Below are 25546 nucleotides of genomic sequence, written 5' to 3' on the forward strand. Positions count from 1 at the left end.
ACTTGCATTGCTAAATCTCCAACAAATGGGGTTTGACGAGTTCAAATTAACCTTGTCAAGTTATCATAGAGGCCATGCCATGCCATGGCATCAATTTCTTTTAAAGTAAAAGGTACGCTTACAGCAATGGCTACATTTGATGGTATGCAAAAGATGCAATGCTTACTGACGTAAATCTAATAATTTCTACCATAGGTTATTGATTTCTTCCACTTTCACTTTCACCTTCTTCAATTGGTTGAAATTTGCATTCTCAATCATAGCAGGACCCAAACTTGGAGAACAAGTCCAGTAAATCATGGTAAATGACTGGTAAAAAAGGGGGGGAAATCATAAAAAGTAAGAAAGAGTCAATATTGAATGATGGTGATTTTTTGTATATAAGCATATACATTCTATCTTATAATTATTATATAATCTCATCATGGATAGCCTTTGGTATCTAATACCACCTATGTCCTTAATGCTGCCAAACCGAGTTCACAAATATCAAAACTATGTGCAATTCCGACTTAAACTAGCCATCAAAAGATATGAACTTTGAAGCAATTAGGTGTTAATGGATTTTACAATAATTAGAAATAAAATAAAACACAATAATAACAAGTAAAACAAGAAAGAATATATATATATCTATTAAAATATTGGAAAAATTGCACTTTACCCCCTTATATTATACCATATTTTACACTTACAACTTCTAAACTAATAAGATGGAGTATAAAATATTATATGGGTAATAGTTTAGACGCTACTCGGGTAATAGTTTAAAAAAGTAAGCGTGCATTCTCATAATTTAGAACAAAACCCTTCTATGCATCAAGCGCATGAGATACCGTCTCTAGTTTAGGAGAAAAGTGTAATAGGGTTATAGGGCTATGATTTAAAAGTGTAAATTAAGTATGACTTCTCATATTTAGGAAGGTAAGATAAAAGGGGTATAGTATAATTTCTCCTAAAATATAGTATTATATACAAATGTACTTTCTAAGCTTGTTTACAAACTCTTACAAGGATTTAGAAAAGAATATGACCATTCGATACAAGTTAAAAAAGAAAGACACTCAAACTTCCAAACTAAAAGAATATTTGAACTATTTTTACATTCTATCCTTTAGCGCTAGCTGTTTAGATATTAAAATCAGAAATGCAGTTTATGATAATATTAAATTGGTTTGTTAAATCAATAGTGGTAACAGTTAACAACGTTTTACACAACTCACAGCCAACAGATATACTCTTTCGAGTGTCTCAAAGCATGTAAAAATGGAGCTTCACCAGTTTTGTTGAATTTTTTTTTTTTTTTTAGGGTGAGTTTTGTTGAATGATTAATTGTTAAAATCAGCTTAACTTTCTGTGAAGTTACATTATTCTTGAAAGTAACGTATAATAAATAATAAATAGTTAATAACTATATACATCTTGATGATAACTCAGACGAATTTTCATGTATTTAATTATCTTGTGGGAAGGAACTGGAAAAGTAATTGTTCATAAAACAATTATTGATTAAACTTGGATATTATTAAGACACTGGATAGAATTTAGCAGAAAAGACACACTAAAAGAGGTCATGCCAAGGGAACATCTTGAGCTTGTTTTAAAATTCCTGGCTTCTAACATTTTGTTCTTGTATTAGATACCTTGGTGTCCTTAAACATTCAGGTTGAATATTAAATAAATTTAAATAATTGAGACCAATCATTTTCTAAGAGGTCTCTCACTAATTCTTATCCCATACATAAGTGATAAGACCAAGTGGCACTTTTTTTCCCCTCTTCCTTATTATTTATATTTTTTTTCTCTCGTACTTACAAACATAGTAATTTTTTTCAAAAGAATTCTTTTTTTATTTTATTTTATAAATTTCTCTCTTATGATTAATCAGTATTTTGAAGGTTACACAAAATATGAAACAATGTTTTTTTTTTGAATAAATAAATTTGTATCTTAATTTAACATAAGAGACGGAAATGCAATAAATAAATAAATCGAGACTAAAAGTACAATTATAAATAATAATTATAATTATAATAATAGATTATGAATTTTACTATATTCTAGTTTAATATTTAATAGTATAGTAATGTTATGTTATTTTATAGTTTCGTTAGATATTATAAAAGACCAGCTGATTTAGGTCATTAATTTTTAGTATATAGTTTTTCAAATGTTGATCGTTTCTCACCGAAAAAAAAAATTATTTATAATATTACTACGACTTTAAATATTTTTTATTTTTTATTTATAAAATCTACATAAGTATATGACATTAAAATCTATCCAAATTATAGGAAAAAATTTCGAAGTGTTAAAGAATAATTTCAATATTATAAATAAAAGAAATATGCAAATGCTGATTTTTTTTATTATACGTAATAAGACACGTAAATAAATAATAATAATAATAATTTTGTTATTGTATATTGTGACATACCTTAACGCTAAAAAATTACAATGCCAATAAGAATACTAATAATAATAAAGTTCAGGTAGAATGAAATATGTGTATATAGGTATTATCTGGAGAACATTTCATATGTATTTTATACTTTTCATTATTAAAAGTGTATTTTTTTATAGAATAAAAAAAAATATTGTTTGAGTATTTTTATTTTGCATAGTAGACGTGACTTTTTATTTTTTATTTTTATTTTTTGGATTAAATACATGCAAATTTAATATTAATAATTTAATATATTATATGGTATAATGGCATGAAGACAAATATTTATTTATTTATTATTATTTTTTGGATTATTCAATTTACAATAATGGGGGATGAATCTACAATAATTGGGGAAGATGGTTTCAGACTCTAGTTTTCCTCACAATAAACAGCAATCACTCTGTGTCATGGCTATAAAGAGCTTACATATGTTTGAATTACTTAGGAGTCATGAATTGAAATATGTCAAATACTGTTGCTATAATAGGGTTTTATGAAATTGTGAAATTTTGCTAATGATGAGAGTCAGAGAGGAGAAAATGAGACATGCCAACATGACAAAAAAAAAAAAAAAAAAGGGTTGTAATCTGAAATAAATCCCTCCAAATTAATAATAATCTGGCCAAAATTTTGAGAAAATTCACTCTACATCTCATTAAGAAATTATCTTCCAAGTCACAAAAATACTCCTAGTTTCCTCCTTCCTATCAAAATTTTCAAGACCCGAAACTCCAGCCCTGTTCTAATTTATACAAAACTTTTAGTTTAACTGAAGAAAGATGTTTTGATAATATCTAAATCCCGATTGCCTAGTGTCACAAAGAGCAACAAATCCTTAGGCAATACAAATCACTTATTAAACTAAATAAATAAACTCATACAATCATTGACTGCAACTATTTCTCTCCCCTCTATTTTCTCTCTAAATTGGAGAGATACAATTTTGGTGGGCTAGGAAAGAAAACACTTGAGCGCCACTAGTTTTCCATCTTTCCCTCCTCTCCAACTAAATACTCATAAAATCAGTTTTCTCTCCACTTTTCTTTCTTCTATTTTCTATCATTTCTATTTCACCTCTAACCAAACAGACCTTAGAGTGGTTTACATGACTATCAGGTTGCCAATGATTCACGTTTCTGAACAATATATATTCACACTTCACAGACTAGTCGTTCCATCTCCCTTCCACAGACGCTGCATGCATTGAGTAATCCAAATTGAAAGATTTTGAGTTGCCATATTGGACAATCAACATAGCTCCATACGGTTTTGGATTTTTGTGCTTAGACTTTTAAACAGCTACAACGAATTTTCTTAGATCAAGTTGAACAAACTACATTCAACCATAAAAATAAGCCTATTCCTAGCTCAAAACTCTTTCCATTTCATCTACAGTGGGAACTCAATTTGGAATCAGGTTAGTTTACATTAATCCACCACGCAATCAAACACTATCCAGTTCATTTTTTCTCAACCCTTAACCAAACCAATGTCCTAAGGTTGGTCTCACGGCAATGTGATAATTCATTAATTTTTTTTAATCCAGATATGCAACACAAGACATGTAATCAAACCAATCCAAAACCTGAAATTTTTGCAGCCTAACCATGTGACTAAGAACATAATCAAAAGTTGGATACTTGGAAGGCCAGCCACATTTTTCAAAATGCAGAGCCTACTAAACGTTCATGTAAAAATGAAGCAAGCCTTCTATCTTTAAAATAAATAAAAAAATTGAAGCAAGTTCACTGAAGATCCCAATTAGCAATTTTGCGCTGACCTAAATGATCCCCTTCAATATATAACTGTGGAGCTACTTTATACCCTAAGTTTCTTTTTCAAAAAAAGAAACGAAGAGAGCACTAGAATCAGGTTGCACGTATCTCACTAGCAATTTACACACTTGAACTTACAAATTGCAACCCATTTGGATTGAAGGTTTTTTTTTTTTTTTAAATTATAAATAAGTAAGAGATATTATTGACCAAAACTCTAGTACAAAATCAGACATTTGCTACAAATAACTCACACTACAAGAACATAGATCACAACAGACTACCTAAAAATAACCCGACCCTCTCAACTTGAGTTGAATAGCATCACACCAAAAAACAGCAAAATCAATATTCCATCTTTCACAGATACTCCTATTACACAATGAACTATGAACATTCCTTCAGAATTGCAACCTATTTCTTACATCATTCTTAATCCATTGCAGCAAAGCCTCCTCCGACAAAATCCTTCCATCAAACAGCCTTGAGTTCCTCTGAAGATATGGTAAATACATGCAGCCCAAACTACCCTACATAAAGAAGACTTGAAACTCTTCCTCTAAGGGACTGCAAAACATCATTGAAGCACCACGTTCCAAGAGGACACAGCTTGATTTATTTCACACAAATGCATAACCTTAATCCATATTCTATGAGTAAAGTAGCACTCAAAAGAATAAATGGTCATGGTTCTCAATATGACCCCTGCACAAAATACACATGGTATCCCACACCAAAGCCCCACTTAAGAACCCTATCACAGGTAGACAATCTATTCTGGATAGCAAACCAAGAAATGGAGTGCTTGAGGATAGCAAGAGGATGCCAAACCAGCTTATGTTAGTTATTTAAATAATGCTTTACTTGGGATCTCATTCCAAGCCGAAGGAACAGAAAGAATTACAGAATTAAGAGTGAATCCAGAAACAGAATCAGCATTAGAGGAACTGACATGTGATGATGTGAAAGTCCTGCTTGAAACAACACCATCTCTTCTGACCTGGCTGGAGGGCATCCAATTACCATGCTTGATGATGCTTGATACCTTGGCATTTACTGACTGCCTCAAATAATAGCCTGGAGCAAAACTTTAGAACTAGAACACCTACATGATGATCATGCCACAGATATGTAATCTCCCTTGAGAATAATGTGCTTAAACCAAGTTCTAACCAACTCCTAAGTCTGATCTTTCTCCAGCCCCCTGAATGACTTTGTGGAATTTTAACATCGGAATGGAACTCATATTCCATTCTATTCCCTCTCAAGCATTCTCTAAGAATGGAAAGAACACTCATTCCTTTAATTAAAGGAATTTTAAATATCGGTTTTTATCCCTGTTTTAAGAAAAGATGAAGCGTAGAGTATAGCAGCATAATTATTTCTCCTTTCCATTCCTTTTTTTAAGCTCCATATGTACACAAAGAAAACACCCTTTCATTTTATTTCATTCTGTATAACTGACTCATTCAATTCTATCACCCTTCCACACCACCCTTCTCTCTTTTTTTTTTCCAACTCCCAAACACACCAATGTATTTCAAAGCCAATTCTTGCCTCCAGATGCTAATGATCAAATTAAAACTCAATTGCCCCCACATCTAAATAACAATAGAAATCATTGTACTGAAATGTATCACTCATTTGGCATAACTATAACAAAACAAATGTCAGAATTAATTGTCATGTTCCAATTATAATGCTGTCAGCTATTCCAGATTTGAAAACAAAGGTGAGAAAGATCGCCTGCCTAATTTAGTCAAATACTTCTCAAATCAACCTAGCATTTTAATATCCACCTTCTCTACTGAATTTAATTTAGCAGGCTAACCTGGCAGTAAAACAGCAATCAAACTACAGAGGAAAAGGCAGCACAGTGAATTGGTCCATTCACATGAGATATGCTAAGACATTGCATATTTTATTAAAGAGTTGAAAGTACAAAGAGAATTCATACAATAAATAGCCAAAAACAAACTTAAATGACAAATCTTTAAGTATCATTTTCCATCCATATGACAGCGGAAGGCACCCGAAATGCAAACTACGTCTTTTCTAATAATGATAATTTTATATCAACCTCTTCTGTCCAAAGAGGACTTAACTTAATAGACTCTTGGATCTCCTTTCAATATTGATAATTAACATTAAAAGCATTGCCTTTTTGCTTTAGTTGGGCTCATCACTGAGAGGCTGAAAGCAATTAGTTAAAGCTTCTGTTGCACCCTCAATTATGCACCAGATTTAAAGTTGGCATCAAAATATTTAAGATCTGAAATGACTTTGGAATTCCCAAAATAATAATATAAAGCTTCAAGCATTTGCAATACACGATAACTCCAAATTGTCATGGCTCAATGTCGGTCCACATACGAAAGTTAAATTTACTGTCTTCACATAGTTGTTATACTCATCTAAATTTACCGTCTTCAACATAGTTTTTATATGCTCATCTAAATTCATATATTTATTTTATTTAAAAAACATTTAATAATTAGCTGACAGAGTACCACAACTAATTCGCATGTGAAAATCTTTGCCTTTGCTGATTAAATTTTAACGCAAAGTTTAGAGTCATAATTAAGGCTGAGCATATGAAAAACACAACTCCCCCGGCCCAGCCTGAATGATCACAGACAGTTTTGACTGGATGGTCAGCAGGTAGTCACAGGTCTTTAAAAGCGAGAGAGAAAAAGCTAGGTGTTCGAAGATCTCATCCAACTAACCCGATCCCATCGTGCATGTTGGACACCTGACAAACCTCCTGCATGTTCAAAGATCTCCCCTAACTTTGTTTTTTCTTTCATTTTCAATTTTCAGAATCATCATTTGTTCTTTTGGGTGAAACCAGAATCATCTCTCTTCATGTGTCCTAAGTATAGTTATTTAGATCTATCTTGAATTTTAGAACTTCTAATCCAAAAGAAATATACAGGAAGGTGATTTTTTTTTTTGGGGAAAAAATATACAGGATGTTTTTGTTCTAACTTTGGCAAGAAAAGCCCCTAAATAAGGGGTGCAAACACAAGTACCAATCTAAGGCCCCAAAACACAAAAGTTAATCCCTACCGGAGCATCAATTCAACCTGATCAAGCGATAAAGTAAGCATCATAGAAGGGAGGAAAAAGTAGAAAGAGATGCCTCTAAACATTCCACTCAACTACATGTAACAATAAAAAGTACTGAGAACTTAGCTTACCAGATCTAACTCATACCAAAAGGCTAGACACCACATCAACTTGTGATCCTTCTTGAATCAAAGGCACTGTTATACTTGTCAAATGGTGTAAATATTGCTTCTTAGAGTACACAGAGAATACTCTAATCATAGACATCTATTCCCATTGCCCATTTGTCTCAATGTGTCTGTGTGGGAATAGAAGGGGGGGGGGGGGGGGGGGGGGGGGGAGGGGGGGGGGGGGACCACTAGTTAGAGCATTCGCAGCAAGCTCAGTGAAGTTTTAGGCTTTTCGCTAAATTAAACCTACATTTTCTATTTGAACTATACTATTCACATACACATGCATCACTCTCTATTTATTTCTCTATTATATTTATATTTTATTTTCTTCTCTCTCCAATATTAAATAATAATAATAATTTTTTTCTCTCTTCCATTTGACAGAAACAATTCACAAATCATGGCCAACCATCACACCAAGGAAATCCAAACCCACAAATCACACACTCAAATACACCAATCTAGGCTCAGACTACACAAACCCAGCCACCTCACAACGCCATACATGGTTTGTCCAGCAATTAAGCAACCCAATTAAACATATTTCCAGCCACAATCAAACCATCCACTCCCATAAATTCTTTACCAAGTCAAATCCTCAACCAAATAAGCCGTGGCAACCACACGGTCGCTGAGCCTCACCTGAACTGCCACAAGTTGTGGCCCATAGCCAACAACCCCCACAAGCTTCAATCAACTGTCACCAAAATCCAAACCCATCTTCAACCCAACCACTTTAAAATCCCAAAGACAAATCACCATCCTCGTTGTCTATCATCACTGATTTGTGCAGATAAAGGTATATTGGAGACAGTACTGGCCATCATGAAATTGTGTGTGTGTGTGTGTGTGCGCGCGTGTGGGACTTTTATTGAAACAAATGAACATCATGTTCAAGATGATGAACACTCTGAAATGAAGCAAAAACACTGAACATGAAACAAAAATATATAGTTCAAGAACTAAAGCTAACAGATTGTAGGAAATCAGAAATAGAAATACACTGCATAAAACCCAAAATACGAGCCCATTGAAACAAAATACCAAAAGGAAGAGATTTGAAGAGATCTAAGAGTCTCTCAATATCTTCAAAGGTAAGGGTATTACGCTCCAGCCAAACTAACCACATTAAAAATGCCGGAACCATATTCCATGTAGTTGACAGGTGCTTCCTAAACCAATTCCTCCATGCAAAGAGAAGAGAACTAGCCGTCTTTGGCATTACTCACTTTATCCCAAATACATTAAATACTTCACTCCATAAAGCATGAGCAAACTTGCGAAGAAGATGGTCCACAAATTCCCCATCACAACAACACAAGCAACACCTATTAACCAGGGACTGACCTCTCTTAACAAGATTATCAATGATGAGTATTCCACCCCTAGCTGCTATCCATAAAAAGAAAGACACCCGTTTAGGCACCTTTACACACCAAATGCTCTTCCAAGGAAAAACATCAGTAAGAGGACCAGACAACAAATATATATATATATATATATAACATTTGGTGAGCTATAGTACCTTAGTTGGGGTGAGGTAATGTAGCAATTACAGGTAGCAATTACAGATTTTGGCCAGTCACAAGCAAGTCTCATGACATTTATGCCAGTCTAGCTAAACGTTGGCAGAAAAACCCATTTATCTAGTCTGTTGTGAATGCTTTATATTGAAACTATTGGCTCTTGAGCTTTAGTTAAGTGGTGAGGTGGCACTAGGGTTGGTATTAGCTTCAAGTTTTTCTAAACCAATACATGGGCATGTGTAAGCGCAAACACACAGAGATACACTTGTGTAATGCCTTAGAAACCCACAATTTTTCCCGCAGTTTAGTAACTCAGAAAAAGAATGGATCATCCTCCCTTTGGTTTGGTTTATATTTCAACATACTCACTCCCTCAACCTATTTCATCACTATTGACTAAACTTCACTCTGGAGATAAAGGTATTTAAAGTTAGTAAAATGTATTTGAAAGGCCACTGAAGATTGATTCCATTTGATTCACCTAGGCAACATAACCAACAACTTTGTGGAAACTGAAAAGATTTATCACCTAATTAAATGATTGATTTGGATGCAAGGGATGGCATACAAGGATTTGACATAATTACAACCACAATCCATGTTCACATCAAACAACCTAAAAAGGCACCAGTATAGTCTGTTCTGCCTGTGGAAAAAATTGAAAGAAAGTTAGCAAGATGGAAGAAGTTGTATTTGTCAAAAGGTGGTAGACTGACATTGCTTAAAAACACGCTATCTAGCCTCCCTACTTATTTCTTATCTCTTTTCACCATTCCTACACATGTGGTGAACAAAATTGAGAAGCTGCAAAGGGACTTTTTGTGGGGTGACTTTAAGACACATTTGTTGGGTTGGGATAAGGTGTGTATGCCTATTGCTAATGGTGGTTTGGGCATTAGGATGTTGACCACTTTCAATAAAGCCTTACTAGGAAAGTGGCTTTGGCGTTTCGGGATGAGGAGAATAGGCTTTGGAGGAGGGTGGTAGCTTTGAAATTTGGGGAAGAATGGGGGATGGACCTCTAAGTTGGGAAGGAGTGTTCATGGGTGTGGTTTGTGGAGAAGTATCCAGATGGGGTGGGAAGTTTTTAGCAAAAATGTCCAATTTAAGGTTGGGGTGGGGGATAGAGTGAAATTCTGGACAGATAGGTGGTGTGGAGATCTTCCTCTCCATTTGGCTTTTTCGGTCTTGTACAATTTTGCTGCAAACAAAGAGGCTTCTGTAGAACCATCTTTGATATGTCAAGGAGCAGGGAATAGGAGAACTTGGGATGTTCGTGTTCCGTTCGGGGTCCTAATGATTGGGAGGCAGATGTGGTGGATGATTTCTTTCGATTCTTGGCATCCAATTTACCTTTAGTGACTGATGGTGATTGTATGAGATGGAAGTTGACAAAGAATGGGGATTTTACTATTCGCTCGTATTATCATACGTTACATGGTTCTTCTTCCATTGTTTTTCCATGGAAAGGTATTTGGAAAGTTAAGGCACCCTGGCGTGTCTCTTTCTTTGTTTGGGCAGTGGCATGGGATAGGATTCTCACTGGAGATAACTTGTAGCTTAGGGGCTTTGACTTCGTTGACTGGTGTATTATGTGTCGTTGTTGTGAGGAGACAGTGGATTGTTTGTTGTTACATTGTGGAAAGGCTTATTAGCTGTGGTGCTTTGTCTATAGAATTTTTGGGATTTCATGGGTCCCTTCATGTACAGTATCAGATTTTCTTTTTGGTTGGTGGAATTGGTTGGGAAAGCATTCATCTCACATTTGGAATTTAGTTCCATTGTGTTTGATGTGGTGTATTTGGAGGGAATGCAATTGGCAGACGTTTGAGGATTTGGATAGATTCGATTACCAACTGCTTGCTCTCTTTTCTGGTTCCCTTTGTGATTGGGCTAAGGCTTGGAGACTCACATCTAGTGATTCTCTTCTTTTATTCCTTAGCTCTCTTCTTCTTTGTAATTAGTGTTTTTTTATGTTTTTGCTTTTCTATCTTTTCTTGTACTTTTGATATGCTGGTGCTACTTTGCATTTAGCAATTTTTTGAATGTACATCTTTCTTACCTATCAAAATAATAATAATAATAATAGTCTGCTCTGCCTGGAAGATAGAAAGCTTCAAAAATCAAATGGCATTGCACCCTGAACATTCTCTTGTCCCCAAAACCCATCTTTAGTGTCACTATATATTTTTGTCTCCCTCCACTTAGAACCATTTAAATCACAATCCAAACTCAATTTTATACTAGTTCGCAACAAGCACAAGGAATTGCAGTTTCCCATAAAAGAATGCTCTTCCAGGGACCAAAAATTAAAGAATATATATTTAGGCTGGAAAGATCAACAATGAAGACACTGGAACAGCACTGAAACCCAAAACAAGCACTTAGTGACTGGAAAACCGTGGTGGAAGAAGCCTAGAAAAACCTCCATAGCAGGAAATTGGATCAAACATATCTGAACACCATTCAATCCTCAATACATCACAAAGAAAAATTTTAACCGATCTCTCAAAGTGAATTACCACTATAAATATCATATTCCAAAATCCAGTGCTAATAGATAACACTTGGTATAGCAAACTTATTCGATGACCACTTGACAACATAATAAATTGTGATTTGAAAAGTTCTTCAGAAACAGAACTACCTAGTATTAATACCAGCGTTTCAACCAGACTATAACTTTTTAACGATACTTCCACTTCCAGATTAATGATTATCAACGCATAGTTTAGTTAGTCACCATACCCTAAAATGTCATACCTAGTGCACAAAGCTTCCACTTTTTGCGGAGTGCCATATGATATTGAAATTATGAACTTAAATAAAGAACAGACCAAAAAAAAAAATCAACAAGACACGCACATAATGAATACTGTCCATTGAGAAAGCACAATAGCTTATAACACAAAAACACAAACAAATCACATAACTCTGAATCTAAGTTACAAGCTTGAAATCAAAGAATGATACACATGTTAAGACCATACACCCTCTTGAACAAAAGGAATCAAAAAAGAAGTACAACAATAGGTAACCAATTTCATTGATAGCTCAATTGCACAAATATATCCCACTCTCAAACTTGTGACTAACCTCGTAAAAGTCTGTCTTACCCTCAGAAGTAGGCCGTAGGCAAACCCCAGACAATGATCTAGCTCCTTGTACTGAAAACTTCACATAACAAGCAACCTCAATCTCTTCATCTTCCTCAATAGAATCCACGGGCATCCTCACCCTCAGCCGTCCAGGAGGAGCATTCACTGGAATCTCGGAAACATGCCATTTCAATTCTCTCTCAGACCTATTCAACATAGCTTTTGGAGACACCTTCAACAATGTAGGGTCAACCGGTAGTTTCAAAACAAATGTTACATCACACAATGGTGTTAGCAATTCGGGACTTGAAACATACTGTATCATCACAGAAAGTAAAGTCCCGGTATGACGTTTTACAAGCCGAACCCTCAATGGCAATGGAGTCAACCTAGGTTGCAAACTATACTTCAAAATTGGTATAGGCTCATCCGAAGCCGCTGTCCTTACATGAAACATCCCATTCCCGAGGCTGCTAACACGAGAACTCTGCATAACAAATCTCTTAACAGCATTTACACCCTCCACCCGGAATGAAAACTCGGTTTCTTTATCACCAGACACTTTGGTTGGCAATGTTTTCAAATAAACCACACCCATCAATCCTATTCTAGCAAGCAATGATTCTCTAAACTCAGCACTAATTTCTTCCACAATGTACATCTCCGGACCCTTCTGTTCAGTTTTTGTCACCAAATCCTCGAGCGGACTCTTAGCTCCGCCAGCAGCACCAGCTGCCACTGGTGCATCGCTAGTATGCAACAATTCAAGCCCACCAAGCCCTTGAGGCTTATCAACTTTTGTGGTAGCCAAAAACTCCGAGGCATCCAATCCTCCACCAAAAGGCGCATTGAATCCTTGAAATGCATCATCCAAACTTGCCTTCTCATTGCTATACTCAACTCCACCATAATCCCCTTCGAATCCCTCAACTCCAATGTAGGTAGATTGTGTCGCCTCCGCCGGAGGCAATGTAGTAACCTCAAGACCCGACAATGCCAGCGTTAAATCCGTGGCGGACGGGTCTTTGTTCTTCTTAAACCCACTCACAAGCTCTTGCGGCTTGTTAATGGCTTCACTCGCCGCGAACGGGTCTTTCTCAGCCACAGGCGCCTCCTCCTGCGGCTGTTCTGGCTGCTGATCGGTCTGCGCCATTGGCACGAGGCTTGCCACGACCTCGTCCCCGGCCGCAAGCGTCTCCGGCGGCAATTCAAAGCGGGCGTTCGAAAACGATTCGACGCCCGTTTCGTGATCGATGGAATGCGGCTCCAGATTAGTCCAATTATCGGCGCCGCGGATCTTGCTCTCGGTGTCGAGTGCGGAGTGGACCATCTTGGCGAGACCATCGCCGTGCATCGATCCGAGCATCGCAGCGAGGCGGATACTGCTCACGCCGCGGAGGACGATGTCGAGAGCCATGTAGATCTCGGCGTACTTACGGCTGAGCTTCTCCGGAGTCACGTCGACGCCGCGGCACGCCGTGACGACGACGCTGACGGCTTGGTTGACGATGTGGATGCACTCGAAGACGTTGACGGAGGACTTATCGTCGTCCTGATCGGCGGTGGTGATTCCGAGCACGTAGATCGAGTTCACGAGGCGGTACACAACGCGGTACCGGCTTTCCACTCCGACGATGAGCTGGCCGCTCGAGGCGGCGAGAGGATCGTCGCCGAGAGAGGCGATGGAGTCGGCGTCAGCATCGGAGGAGGTCGTAGCTGACGTGGCGGAGGGGTGGTTGTTGTGGTGGTGATGGTTGTGGTGGTGTTTGGCGGCGGCGAAGGCTTGGCGGGTTTGGCGGAAGGAGGAGAGAGCTACGAGGGCGCGTGCGGGTGGGAACCACTCGCGGGTCTGGAGGAGGATATCGGATCCGTTAGCGGGTTGGAGAGAAAGAGCTAAGCAAGACATGGTGATCGATTCGGATCCGTGTAGGGTTTGGGTTTGGATCTAAGTGAAAATGAGAGGAATTGGGTGGGGGGGGTTTTTGAAGGAAACGAGATTGAGATGATTTTAGTGTTTCATTTTGATAGATGATTCTTCTATTTCCTGTTTGGTGTAGAAATATGAAATCATTTCAATTTTTTCAGTTGGGAATTGAGGAGAGAGAGAGAGGGTCGGTAACTCGGTTGGATTCAGTAGTGGAATGTGGAAATTCTGTAGTGGGAATGACGAAAGGATTGTTTTGGGCCGCTATAGGATAACAACAAGGTTTGTCAATGATCGGGCCCACATTAAAAGCCCAGTAATAGATCATCTGTTCATCTCCAAAGTTTGCTGTTATATACTTACTTATATGTATAGAATTTTAATGCTTGATTGCTCTATAATACTGTATCATATTGGGGAAAGAAAATACTACCTTCTTACATACAATCAATGTTAGATTTGCACGCACACCAAAATTGATTATGGGAGGTTAAATAAAATATTGTTATATTCAATTTTATGATTTTTCCATTGAACTTATAATTTCATATATTTAACTAGTATATTTAAAACCATTGTAAATACTTCTATTCAATTTTATGATTTTTTGCAGTACCTTATTGCATTTGTTAAAAGTGACAGTCACATAATTACTACACATTTTTCTCCTTATGAAAACAAATATCAATTGCGCTTAGAAATAGGATGCAATACTTTGTGTTGTTTTCCTTAAAATAATTAGTTAGTTTGAAAATTTATGTACTTTCAATATACAATTACAGTTATATGCATTTTATGAATATACAATTATATACATACTTTTTTTTACATTAAATGTACAGAATTTAAAAAAAAAAAAAAAAATTGTGTACATTAAGGACCCGTTTAGTAAGAAATTTCTAGTAACGTTGTTTGTATCTTTTGAAAATACGTGTGAATAAAAAAACATGTGAAGATACGTGTAATGTTATTTAAATACTAAAAAATGTTGTTTAAACAATGGTAACAAATGGGCCCTAAATGTGTGTACATTCTTAAACAAATGGTATAAATTGAATGTACATAATTGATGTTGTTGGAAAAATAGCATGGAGTGAATAAGAAATTGATGTGTTCTATATTCACTTAAAGATGTTATTATAAATGGTGAAAATCCTTGAGTCCCACATTGAAAATAATAGAAAATATGAGCTTTGGGCTGGATATAGGGTTGGGCTTTAGACATGTGTGGACTAGGCCCACTTATCCAATTAATAATAATATTTTATTATTTTATTATTGAGTCAGAGTCTATGCACAGCAGTAATCTCTGAAACAGTGTTTTAGTTTTATGTTACGTATAGTTTCATAGTCTCTCATTCAAAAATAAGAACTTTTTAGAAAAAAACTCTCTAAGAGAGAAATTTTGGTTCATTCATTTTTGTGTCAAAGAGAGAGAAAGAGGTATTGAGTAGTTCGTAGAGCATGACCTTGAGTGCTTCATCTTCGTGTTGTTTGATCATTTTATCTTGGGAGGCAGACGTCCACCAGTCTCAAAGCACCATAGTGAAAGTGTGAGGGGCGAAATCTGCTTTAAGGAGATTGTGTAAAACACAAGACTTGATCTCATTGTTCATCCTTTAAAGCATCTGGTCTGTGAGTCTTCAATTATTTGCAGATTTCTTATTATTTATATTTAGTATTTGTTTATTACTTTTGCCTATTTTATCAATTTGTGTTATTATTTAATTTTAAATCTGTGTACTGTTTCTTTTACTTTATCACATCAGTAAATTGTTGATAAATACCCAACAATTGAAAATGTGTATACTAAATATATAGAATTCTACAAAATTTTTCTAAAATTGTATACAATTTTTTTTTTTTTTTTAATTGAGCTTTAGCATGGTAAGAATGAAAAATTAAAATTATTTCACTATTAAACTTATTTTTGCTACTATTTATAGGCCTCATTACATTTTTTGACACTATTCATAAGCTCCACTGTACTATTTCAATTAATTTTTACCTTTATCTACAGTACTTTCAGTAATAATTTTTCAGTTTCAACAAAATAAACGATATTGAAACACACCCTTAATGTTCGGTGTTAACAATTGTGCTTTTTTTATTTTTTATTTTTGAGTAAAAACGATTGTGTACTTTTTTTTTTTTGTGTTACCATTAAAACAGAAAACAAAATTGCATTAGAGTACTGTTTACATCAGAAAGCATAGGTGCCCAAAATTGATGGATTGGCATCTTAGTAGCCTGATCAGCTAAATAACAAACATGACTAAGAACTATGTTTGGAACAAAAAGCAGTTTACATGGAAGTCCATTCTGCTGGAGTGACAGGATATCTGAAACCATAGTTTGTTCCTGCCAGTTTGGAGCTCGAACTAAGTTGGAAACTTGGACTAATCTACTGTGCTATATTACATAAGACCAAAATACGCTGATACCCCATATCTCTGGCTTTCAATAATGCATCCATCAAGGCTTCCTGAGTAGCACCCAAAGCAGTTTTTGCAGCACAACTAAAAGTACCCAAGAAGATGTAATTTCCCTGAACAGTCCTGGCTTCATACGCATAGGCAGACTTGTTGGTTTGTTTCCTCTTCCTCCCTGCAATCTTGTTGAGAACCTGCCAATTCCACCCAATACCTTTCTGGCCAGAATTGAGATGAACCCTCAATTGGTTAGGTTGTATTGCATTTGTGAGGATATTTTGATACCTGCAAGAAAGTTTTTGGGCTGTTAGAATGACTTCAATTGGATTAGGTTGTATGCCCTCATGAACCACCCTGTTCCTGTGATTCCACGGAGTCCACAAAGTAGTGAAGATGCTTTGTAAGTAGTACATTGAAACCTCATCCAACCTCTTATGTCTGTTAAGTAGGTTCCTAATCCAATTCTGCACAGAGATGTTCCTTAGTTCTGAAGTTTGAATGGCCAATGTGGTACCATGCCACATAAAATTCCCAATCTTCAAAGGGAGTTTCACCTTCCTAATGAGATACCAAATATTTGCTAGTATGGAGGTAGAATTATGGTGGTTTGAAACAGATAGAGAGGTATCATCTTGAAGCAACTTATAAGCATTTCTCACCTTGAAAACCCCTGAATTTGAATACTTCCAAAACAATTTATCCGAAACTGATCCAGTTCTTGCTCTTGATATCCTCACTGATTGGGTTAGGGTATATGCTCCTAACCAGATTGTGTACTTTATTAAACATATAAAATTGCATACATTTTTTTTAAATATATTGTATATTAAATTTACATTCTTGGAGTCTATGTCTACATTTAAATTTTTTTTACATTATATCTACATCTACATAATAATGTTGATTTTTATTTTATTTTTGAAAATTGGTGTTCTTTAATATATGGACTAATTAAATATGTTTCACTATTTTAAGGAGCCACCGATTCTACAATTCCATGTTCCTGTGAAATCAATTCTTCATCTCATCTCGTTTCCTAAAGACCAATTGAGCGCAAAAGGTTAGCTTAATGAACCGTTTACCAATCCCAATCGATGCCTCCTGTTACTCCTTTTAAAGTTCTGGAAAAGTAAAGCACAACTTTTAATTAATTATTAAAATTAACCTCCCAAGCCAGAGTTTCAATTCAATCCAAGGACGCAAAGGCAAGAAGAACAAAATCGATTATAAGAATTTAACTTCTTTCATATCAGAAATATGATTACATCTCTAATAAATCCTCAGAAATTGAGAAGAGAGAACGAAAATTAAACCTATCTGAAACCTCCTAATTAAAAAGGAAAGGAAACAGACTAAACCAGTCCCTAACCCTAACCCCCAAAACCATAGAGAGTCCTGCCCTGCCTCTTTAAAGCGTAAACAACATCCATGGCAGTAACAGTCTTGCGGCGAGCGTGCTCGGTGTAGGTCACAGCATCGCGAATCACGTTCTCCAAGAAGATCTTGAGGACGCCACGTGTCTCCTCGTAGATGAGCCCGCTGATACGCTTGACTCCGCCACGCCTGGCCAAACGCCGAATGGCAGGCTTCGTAATTCCCTGGATGTTATCCCTCAGAACCTTACGGTGCCGTTTCGCTCCTCCCTTTCCCAAACCCTTGCCGCCTTTTCCTCTTCCTGACATTTTCCCTCTCTCTCTCTGGTTTTTTGTTTTTGAAAAACTGTATTGTTGTTTTTGTTTTTGTTTTTGTTTTTGATGGGAAAATGCGAGAGAAGGTTGGTGGGTTTATATAGGAGGGGGGAGGTGGTGGTGTGGCCGTTGGATGAGGGAGCGATCCGTGTGAATTATAATTATGGGATTTATGGCCGTTGGATTTTCAGTGATTGGATTTTATTGGTGGAAATTTGAAGGTGCGGATTGAAGAGTTTGTTTTGTTTTTAAGTTTTGGGGAGTGCGGGCGCTTTTGCTTTTGGTGGGAATCTTCTCTCTGTGAGAAAACACACTTTTTTGAGAACTGAGGGAACACACAAAATTGAAAATTGAGCAAAAAGACCGCGTTTGGTTTCGCTGCAATTTTGCATTTTGAACACCACCAAAATAAGTAAAAATAATCAGTTTTGAATAGAGAAGGGGAGTGATGCGTCCGTATCATTTTCCCAACAAATTTTCTAAATTGGAATTTGACAATTTGAATGATATGACACTTAATTTTTTCACATCCATAATAATAAGTAACAATGACACTTAAAATTTATTGTAATAGTGCAGTAAAAAAATTATAAAGGATAAATTTTATATATCCAACTCCAAAGATCACCAACATCAACCCATATAAACTTGTGTAAAATGATATACTTTCTCCATTCCATTTTTTTTGTCCTCTATTCCATTTTGAAATGTCCCAAAATATTGTCATGTTTCTAAAAATAAAAGTTATTAATTTACTAACGTTCCTATTATACCCCTATTAATTTACTAATTCAATTTTTTAATAATTTTTTTTAAGGGTAGTTTTGGTAACTTATACATTTTTAAAAGGTAGACAAGATAATAAATGATGTTCCCTTAAAATTTTTGACTTTTCAAACAGGACAAAAATATTGGGACGGAGGGAGTAGGAATTACTATGATCATGTAAATATTTATAATTATTATTCACATGCAAATATATTTTTTAATACTTTTTTCCTCACTTATATACAAAAAGAGATAAATGATCTAAGAAGTAATACAAATTTGATAAAAAACAATATAAAGGAAAATGGTGACAATAAAAGTACTATGAGAATTGAGAAACAAGATTTTTTGGAAATTATAATGCAATATGTATAAACAAATTAATTATAACTAAAATATGTAATAAAAAAGAAGAAAATTGAATAAGGAAAGAGAAAAAAAAAGTGATCAACTTTTTTGTTGTAGCAAGAACATGAAATGAATGGGAGATAAGCGTAGAGGAAGTGATATGAAATTTAGAGAATAGAAGACAAGGAGAAGAATGGTAAAAAAGAGGAGATAATAAGTTGGATGAAGAGTAATAGTAAGGTGAAAAATTATGGGGAAGAAGAAGTAATGAGCAAGAAGGATTGGAATTTTGAATAATAATAGAGAAGAAAGGTCAAGAAGAAGTAATGAGCAAGAAGGATTGGAATTTTGAATATTAATAGAGAAGAAAGGTCAAGAAACCAAAATTAGTTACTGTAGAGACCATTTTTGCCGAAGGACTAATAGCTTGCTTGTAATCCTTAGGTCAAAGTCCCACTTTAGAAGACTTTGTCCGCTTTGGGGAGCCAAACCCTCACGATTTTGTCACGAAGGGGTGGGATTGTCCCACATTGCCTAAGTAACCCTCACACTCATGCAAGCTCCAAGGGCATATAAAGCATGAGTGGGAGGGTTACTTAGGCGATGTGGGGCAATCCCACCCCTTCGTGACAAAACCGTGAGGGCTTGGATATTATACAAATTTAATATTATAAAAAAGATGAGAATTTGTGGAAAAATAAGTAATGTGGTACAATAGAAGTTTTGTAAAGTTAAATGTAACATTTAATTATTATACATAGTATAGTTGTCAACCGAAAGATATTGAGGTTTCAATGTTTCATAATAATTTTGACATTAATATTTTAAGTGTCAAGTTAAGAGTCTTGTAGTTTAATTAGTTGATATCTCTTAATGTGTTCATGACATCTAAAGTTCAAATCCTTCATTCGTATTGTAACTATCAATTTATTAAATTAAAATAAAATAAAATCAAGTTTCAACTCTTACAAGACGCTAGAAAATATGTAAAGTAACTAAATTATCCTTACAACCTACAAATGAAAAATAATTTTTTTTGAAAACATGGTGCCATACATATCCTTAAATTAATGAAAACAAAATAGAAACAGCCTTTTTGCTAGAATATATTTAGTCGCCGGATTGTGATGGAAGCGGCGTTGCTCATCTGATAGATGGGAGTGGGACGTTGAATGTCAAACCCGAACCAGATAGTTTTTGCTCCAATATTTGATCGAGTTGCATTGCCATTTCATGTGTGAGATGATTCTTCCAGTCTCCAACCTTACCTTTCCTAAAAAATGTATTGTTTTTAATCTCCATCGTATTGACTCCATTTTTCTCCAACCATATCATTCCATTTTTACTCACCTCCAAACTAGACATGTTCTCAAAACTACATAGGTCTATAATCTTTTGCACCACACCTTTATCTTCTTCCTCTAAAGAGAAAGGGTAACCTATGAATTGGGCAATTTTCTTTACCCAATATCCAGTTTCATTCTTCAAATCTTCATACTTTAAAAACAATATTCTCTCCGGTGATTCAGAGCTTGCTCTCCAGTACCCCAATAAATGATCCCAATATGGTCCACAAAAAGATAATCCTTGACAAAAGAACTCAAATGCATCCTCCAAAGGAATATCTCTCACGGCTGAGAATTCCTCATTAACTAGTACCTTGCGAATAAAGTGCCATGTAGACACAAGTACATCCTTTGGATCCCTGCATAGGTAAACAATTTTACAACCAGAATTTATAATAGATTTTGGTAAGGAAGTATAGGATATGTGTGTAGCCACAAGTGGAACATCTAGATTCAATTTTGGTGAGCTTGAGCGAAAATCAAACTCAATGAAGGGTACACACTCATGTGATAATCTTGTGAGTAAAGGGTTAGTAGGCTCACTAACATGGGATTGTGTCATAATGGCAAAGATCAAAGCCTTAAGCCAAGTTGTGCCAGATTTTGGAAAACTGCTCAAGATCACCTGGTTGGGTTGAGGCTTGAAATGTTTTTGAGCCCGTAACGTCCCTTCTAACCGGGCTAAAGGGCACCAAAAGCCTTCATATTGGTAAAGATCAGTCACGGCAGCACCCTTTTTTCCTAGGACGCTTGACATGATCTCTTTGAGTTTGTTATCGATTTCTGAATCAGACCGATACTCTTCGCTCTCATTTCTTTTTGAAACATGGCTCATTTTGGAAGAGGAGGATTCCATTGGTTGAAAATATAGCTAGCTCGAAATATATTGGAAATGTATACCTGAAGTGAAAACTGAATGAAAGGAACACCATTATAAATAGTTAAATTGCAAAGTAGAGTTCATAATTGTGAGTTCATCATTGTACTCATTGACACATTTCAAGACTACAATGAAGTCTGAAGTTTCACGTGACAAAATCTGAAGAATGGCCATTCAACTTTTTCTCTCCAGCTAAGCTTGTCCACAAAGTTCCAAAACAAGTTCTTAATTTCCCGGCCCAAAAGTTGAGATCCAGATCCACCCAGCTTTGTCGTCCACCAAGACAAAGATGACTCTTTTTCTCCCACAGGCCCATCTCTTTGTCATTTTTTTTTTCCTTTCATAAAGGGTGAGAAATTTCTTTTATCAAAAAAAAAAAAAAAAAATTACAATAAAGTAAATAAAAAAAACAAAAAAAACCACACATACACATACTAGGGGTGTTCACGGGTCGAGTTTGTGCCCAACCCGATGACATTGGGTTTCTGGCAAGAAAACCCGCCATCGACTGCAAAAACCAATGGGACAGGTTGGATCAAATTGGATTGATCGGTCGTTGGATCGGACAAAGTCGGTGAAGATGTTATTGGAGGTTCCTTTTGGGCAGCGATCTGTAATTTTCATCGGATTTGTGCAAAACTAACTAGATCTAAGAAAAAAACATCAAATCATTGTCGAATTTGTGCCAAACTCACGAGACCTGAGCAAAAAAAATCAAATCGTTGCCGGATTTGTGCAAAACTCATGAGATCAAAAAAAAAAAAAAAAAAAAAAACCCAAATCGTCATCGGATTTGAGCAAAACCTATTATATTTTCACCGGATCTGAGCCTTCATTGAGCAAAACCCACTATATTGTAGCTGGATCTGAGCGTAAATGATGAGATCTCGCCAAATTCGGTGGTGATTTCATGGATTTAGCTGAGATCTTGCCAGATCTAAAAAAAATTGCCAGAAAATGTTATGTATATCAGTCGGTTTGGGTTTCTTCGGGTTATGGGGAGAAGATTCGAGACCGAACCGACCAAATCAGATTCTGGACAAAAAGACCTGCCGCCGACCGCCAATCACCGAAGTAGTCAAGTCGGCTGGCGGTTAGCCCGGTTCCGATTGGGTTTACTAGGTGGGTCGGGCCACTGATTGAGTTAGACACCTCTAACACATACTATGGTGGTCCAATTACAATATCCTTGGGTTGATTGGGCCAAAACCCCCAATTTATTTGTATCTTGGGTTTGGCTTATCCCACAATAGAAGGTCCAAGAAATGGTTGATGATGTCATTGAAGATCCTATGGTGGCACCTAAGTATTGAATTGCTTTAGTTTCAACTTGGCTGTAAAGGTTATCAAACAACTAAGCTCTCTCTCTGAAGTTCGAGCTGGACTTTATTCTCCCCAAGACAAAGTTCTCTCTCTTTTCTCTCGTGTGTCTCTCACCTATTTTTGTTCTAACCCCTTTTTTCTTATCTCTCCTTCCTTATTTATACCATTCTTTGAGTAGGGTAGTCATGATAGGGGAACATTCGACGTGTTAGTGTGTCACTCCACTTACGGAGCTTTAGTGGTTCCTTCAGTCTTGGCTACTGTTCCTCTGTATCATATCATGTGTCAGAGGGGGACCCACCTCCTGTTGTTGAGGTGACCCCCTAGTAACTTGTGCCTGACACCAGGTTTTATTGCCTAACAGGCAGATTCCCCCAAGACATTATTTCTTGTTCTCGGTATATCTCAGATACTTCCCTAGTTGCCTGGTTATATGGGCTCGTGTTAGGCTAAGATCATTTGAGTGGACACGGGGCCCGACACAGCCTAGGGGGTTGGCTAGTTATTCTCGGTCCATACACATACCTAACACACAATTATGTTTTTTCACATTTTATAATATGTTATTTAGAATATGGTATCAAACATATTTTTTGCATTATGAAGACTTTAAACATGTGTTTTCACAACACTTTTTAAACCACATTTTTCACGTCATTTTAAACGCCAATATTTAAACACCGCTACCAAAACGAGTTAATCTCAATGAATTACACATCACTAGTTTTCCAATGACTTCTCAAACAGTTTCAATAGTCTCAATTGGTTCCAAAAGGCTAAGTTTTAAAAGAGAAGAAATTTGGTGGTTCCAATTGAGACTCTTGATACTGTTTGAGAGGTCATCGAAAAACTAGTGATGTGTAATACATCGAGATTAACTCGTTTGGTAGCGGTGTTTAATTATTGGTGTTTAAAATGATGTGAAAAATGTGATTTAAAAAGTGTTATGAAAACACATGTTTAAAGTATTCATAATGCAAAAAATACGTTTGGTACCATATTTCAAATAACATATTATAAAATGTGAAAAAACATAATTGTTTTAACTATGCTCAATTGGTTTAAAAAAACATAATTCTTAACTTTTCTTAAATTATGTTCAATTGGTCTTAAACTTCTCTTAAATTTAACTTTTGATTGCCCGTAAGAAGAACATAGGATTTAATACCAAGAACTTGTGCGGACGTGATTCGCTTTTTTGGGTCCTTTGTCAGCATCTTCCCAATTAGATCTTTTGCACTCTTTGATATCAATGGCCATGGTTCACTTACAAAGCCAATTTCTCCTCGCAGCAGTATGGCTTTGAACAAATTTTGATTTGGGGACTTAGGGATTTCATCCCAGTGATGGAGCTGCTATGCATGATAGAGAGAGATGGTAACAAATAAAGAATTTTTTTTGTTTTTAATTAATTGGGAAGAGGGGTATTTGGTCTTTTAATTTTGTACTACTGAGCAAAACTCATGTGTGAGTCACATGCTATAGATTTCCATTTAACATAACAGTAAAATTAACATCAAGATGCAAAATATAACAATGGTTATAATTTAAGGTGCAAAACGTGCATTTGAATAGTTTAAGGTGGTAAAGTTCAAATTCCCCTCTCTCATTGTTGTAATTGTCGGGAAAAAAAAAAAAAGGTGTTGCAATTCCAGATAAGAGAAAACTTCTCTTTGTTTTCAGGTGCAACCTCAAACTTTATATTTGAGGGAGGGAACTTTGTATTTGTATGAGATATATGGAACTTTGTTTTGGTCAAATCTATACATGCAACTCTACTTTGGTAACGGCCTATGCAACTTTGTTTTGGTCAAATCTGCCCATAAGTTAAACAAATCAGTGCTAAATTCCATGGAACAATCTGCACAAACAATACCTAGAAGAAACAGCATGCTTAAAAGCAACATCTAGGACTCTGCCATGCATTTATGAAACAGCATGCTTTAAACACATTTATATCATTGATTTCATATACTGTGATTAAAATTTTTCAACTAAATTTAGATTCTGGACAATCAGATTGTTGTAAAGAACCTTTGTTGACTCAACATAGTTAATGTACTAACCCTTCTGTTTAATTACCAGTGCAATTAAGCTTACTAAATTTCATATCATTGTATGCATTTTAAGCCATTCATTTCAATATTATTGGACAAGATTAAGAGCAAGTTTAGATGTCATTTTCAATACTATTATTGGATAAGGTCACTAAAGTTTCCCGGGACAAAATTGCTAAATGCCCTATTTGGGCAAACTAAGTAGCGTTTTGCCATATTTTTTAAACTAATTAGAGAAATGTCCATCTTTTGAAAATCGAGTTAGGCCCTATAGCGGTGTTTTTAAGGAGCCTATAATGACGTTTTTAAAACCTATAGTAGCGTTTTGTAACTCGACCTATATGAAATCGAGTTATAGGCAAAAAAAATAAAAAAATTGTCTATAACTCGATTTAATGAAGGTCGAGTTACAAAACGTCACTATAGGTTCTGAAAATGTCACTATAAGTCCTTAAAAACACCACTATAGGGCTCCAAATTTTTTTTTTTTTTTTATAACTCAATTTTGAGAAAATTGAGTTTCAAAAGAGAGACATTTCTCTAATTAATTTCAAAAATAGGGCAAAATACTGCTTAGTTTGCCCAAACAGGGCATTTAGCAATTTTGTCCAAGTTTCCCGTCATTATTGTACAAGAAGCCTCTTAGACATAACGAAGGGCCATTCTACTGTTTCTTTAGAATCAAGTTTG

At 35.8% G+C, this 25546-nt stretch overlaps 3 protein-coding genes across 3 annotated transcripts; all 3 read right to left on the reverse strand.

The window, feature by feature from the left end:
• Positions 1-11858: 11858 nt before the first annotated feature.
• LOC112025309 (uncharacterized) lies at positions 11859-14247 on the reverse strand. Its single transcript, XM_024057962.2, has one exon. The coding sequence runs from the start codon at positions 13994-13996 to the stop codon at positions 12047-12049; it is 1950 nt and encodes a 649-aa protein (XP_023913730.2). The 5' UTR covers positions 13997-14247; the 3' UTR covers positions 11859-12046.
• Positions 14248-17670: 3423 nt separating this feature from the next.
• On the reverse strand, positions 17671-18225 carry LOC112025269 (histone H4). The gene has a single exon (XM_024057922.2). The coding sequence runs from the start codon at positions 18126-18128 to the stop codon at positions 17817-17819; it is 312 nt and encodes a 103-aa protein (XP_023913690.1). The 5' UTR covers positions 18129-18225; the 3' UTR covers positions 17671-17816.
• Positions 18226-20393: 2168 nt separating this feature from the next.
• On the reverse strand, positions 20394-21452 carry LOC112025281 (flavonol sulfotransferase-like). The gene has a single exon (XM_024057933.2). The coding sequence runs from the start codon at positions 21450-21452 to the stop codon at positions 20394-20396; it is 1059 nt and encodes a 352-aa protein (XP_023913701.1).
• Positions 21453-25546: the final 4094 nt, after the last annotated feature.

Source organism: Quercus suber, unplaced genomic scaffold (genome assembly GCF_002906115.3).
Source record: "Quercus suber isolate HL8 unplaced genomic scaffold, Cork oak 2.0 scaffold_399, whole genome shotgun sequence".
In the NCBI taxonomy this organism is placed as follows: Eukaryota; Viridiplantae; Streptophyta; class Magnoliopsida; order Fagales; family Fagaceae; genus Quercus; species Quercus suber.

Bases quoted from the DNA above. Each gene is read 5' to 3' on its own strand.
- LOC112025269 (XM_024057922.2), bottom strand. From the start codon at position 18,128: ATGTCAGGAAGAGGAAAAGGCGGCAAGGGTTTGGGAAAGGGAGGAGCG.
- LOC112025309 (XM_024057962.2), bottom strand. From the start codon at position 13,996: ATGTCTTGCTTAGCTCTTTCTCTCCAACCCGCTAACGGATCCGATATC.
- LOC112025281 (XM_024057933.2), bottom strand. From the start codon at position 21,452: ATGGAATCCTCCTCTTCCAAAATGAGCCATGTTTCAAAAAGAAATGAG.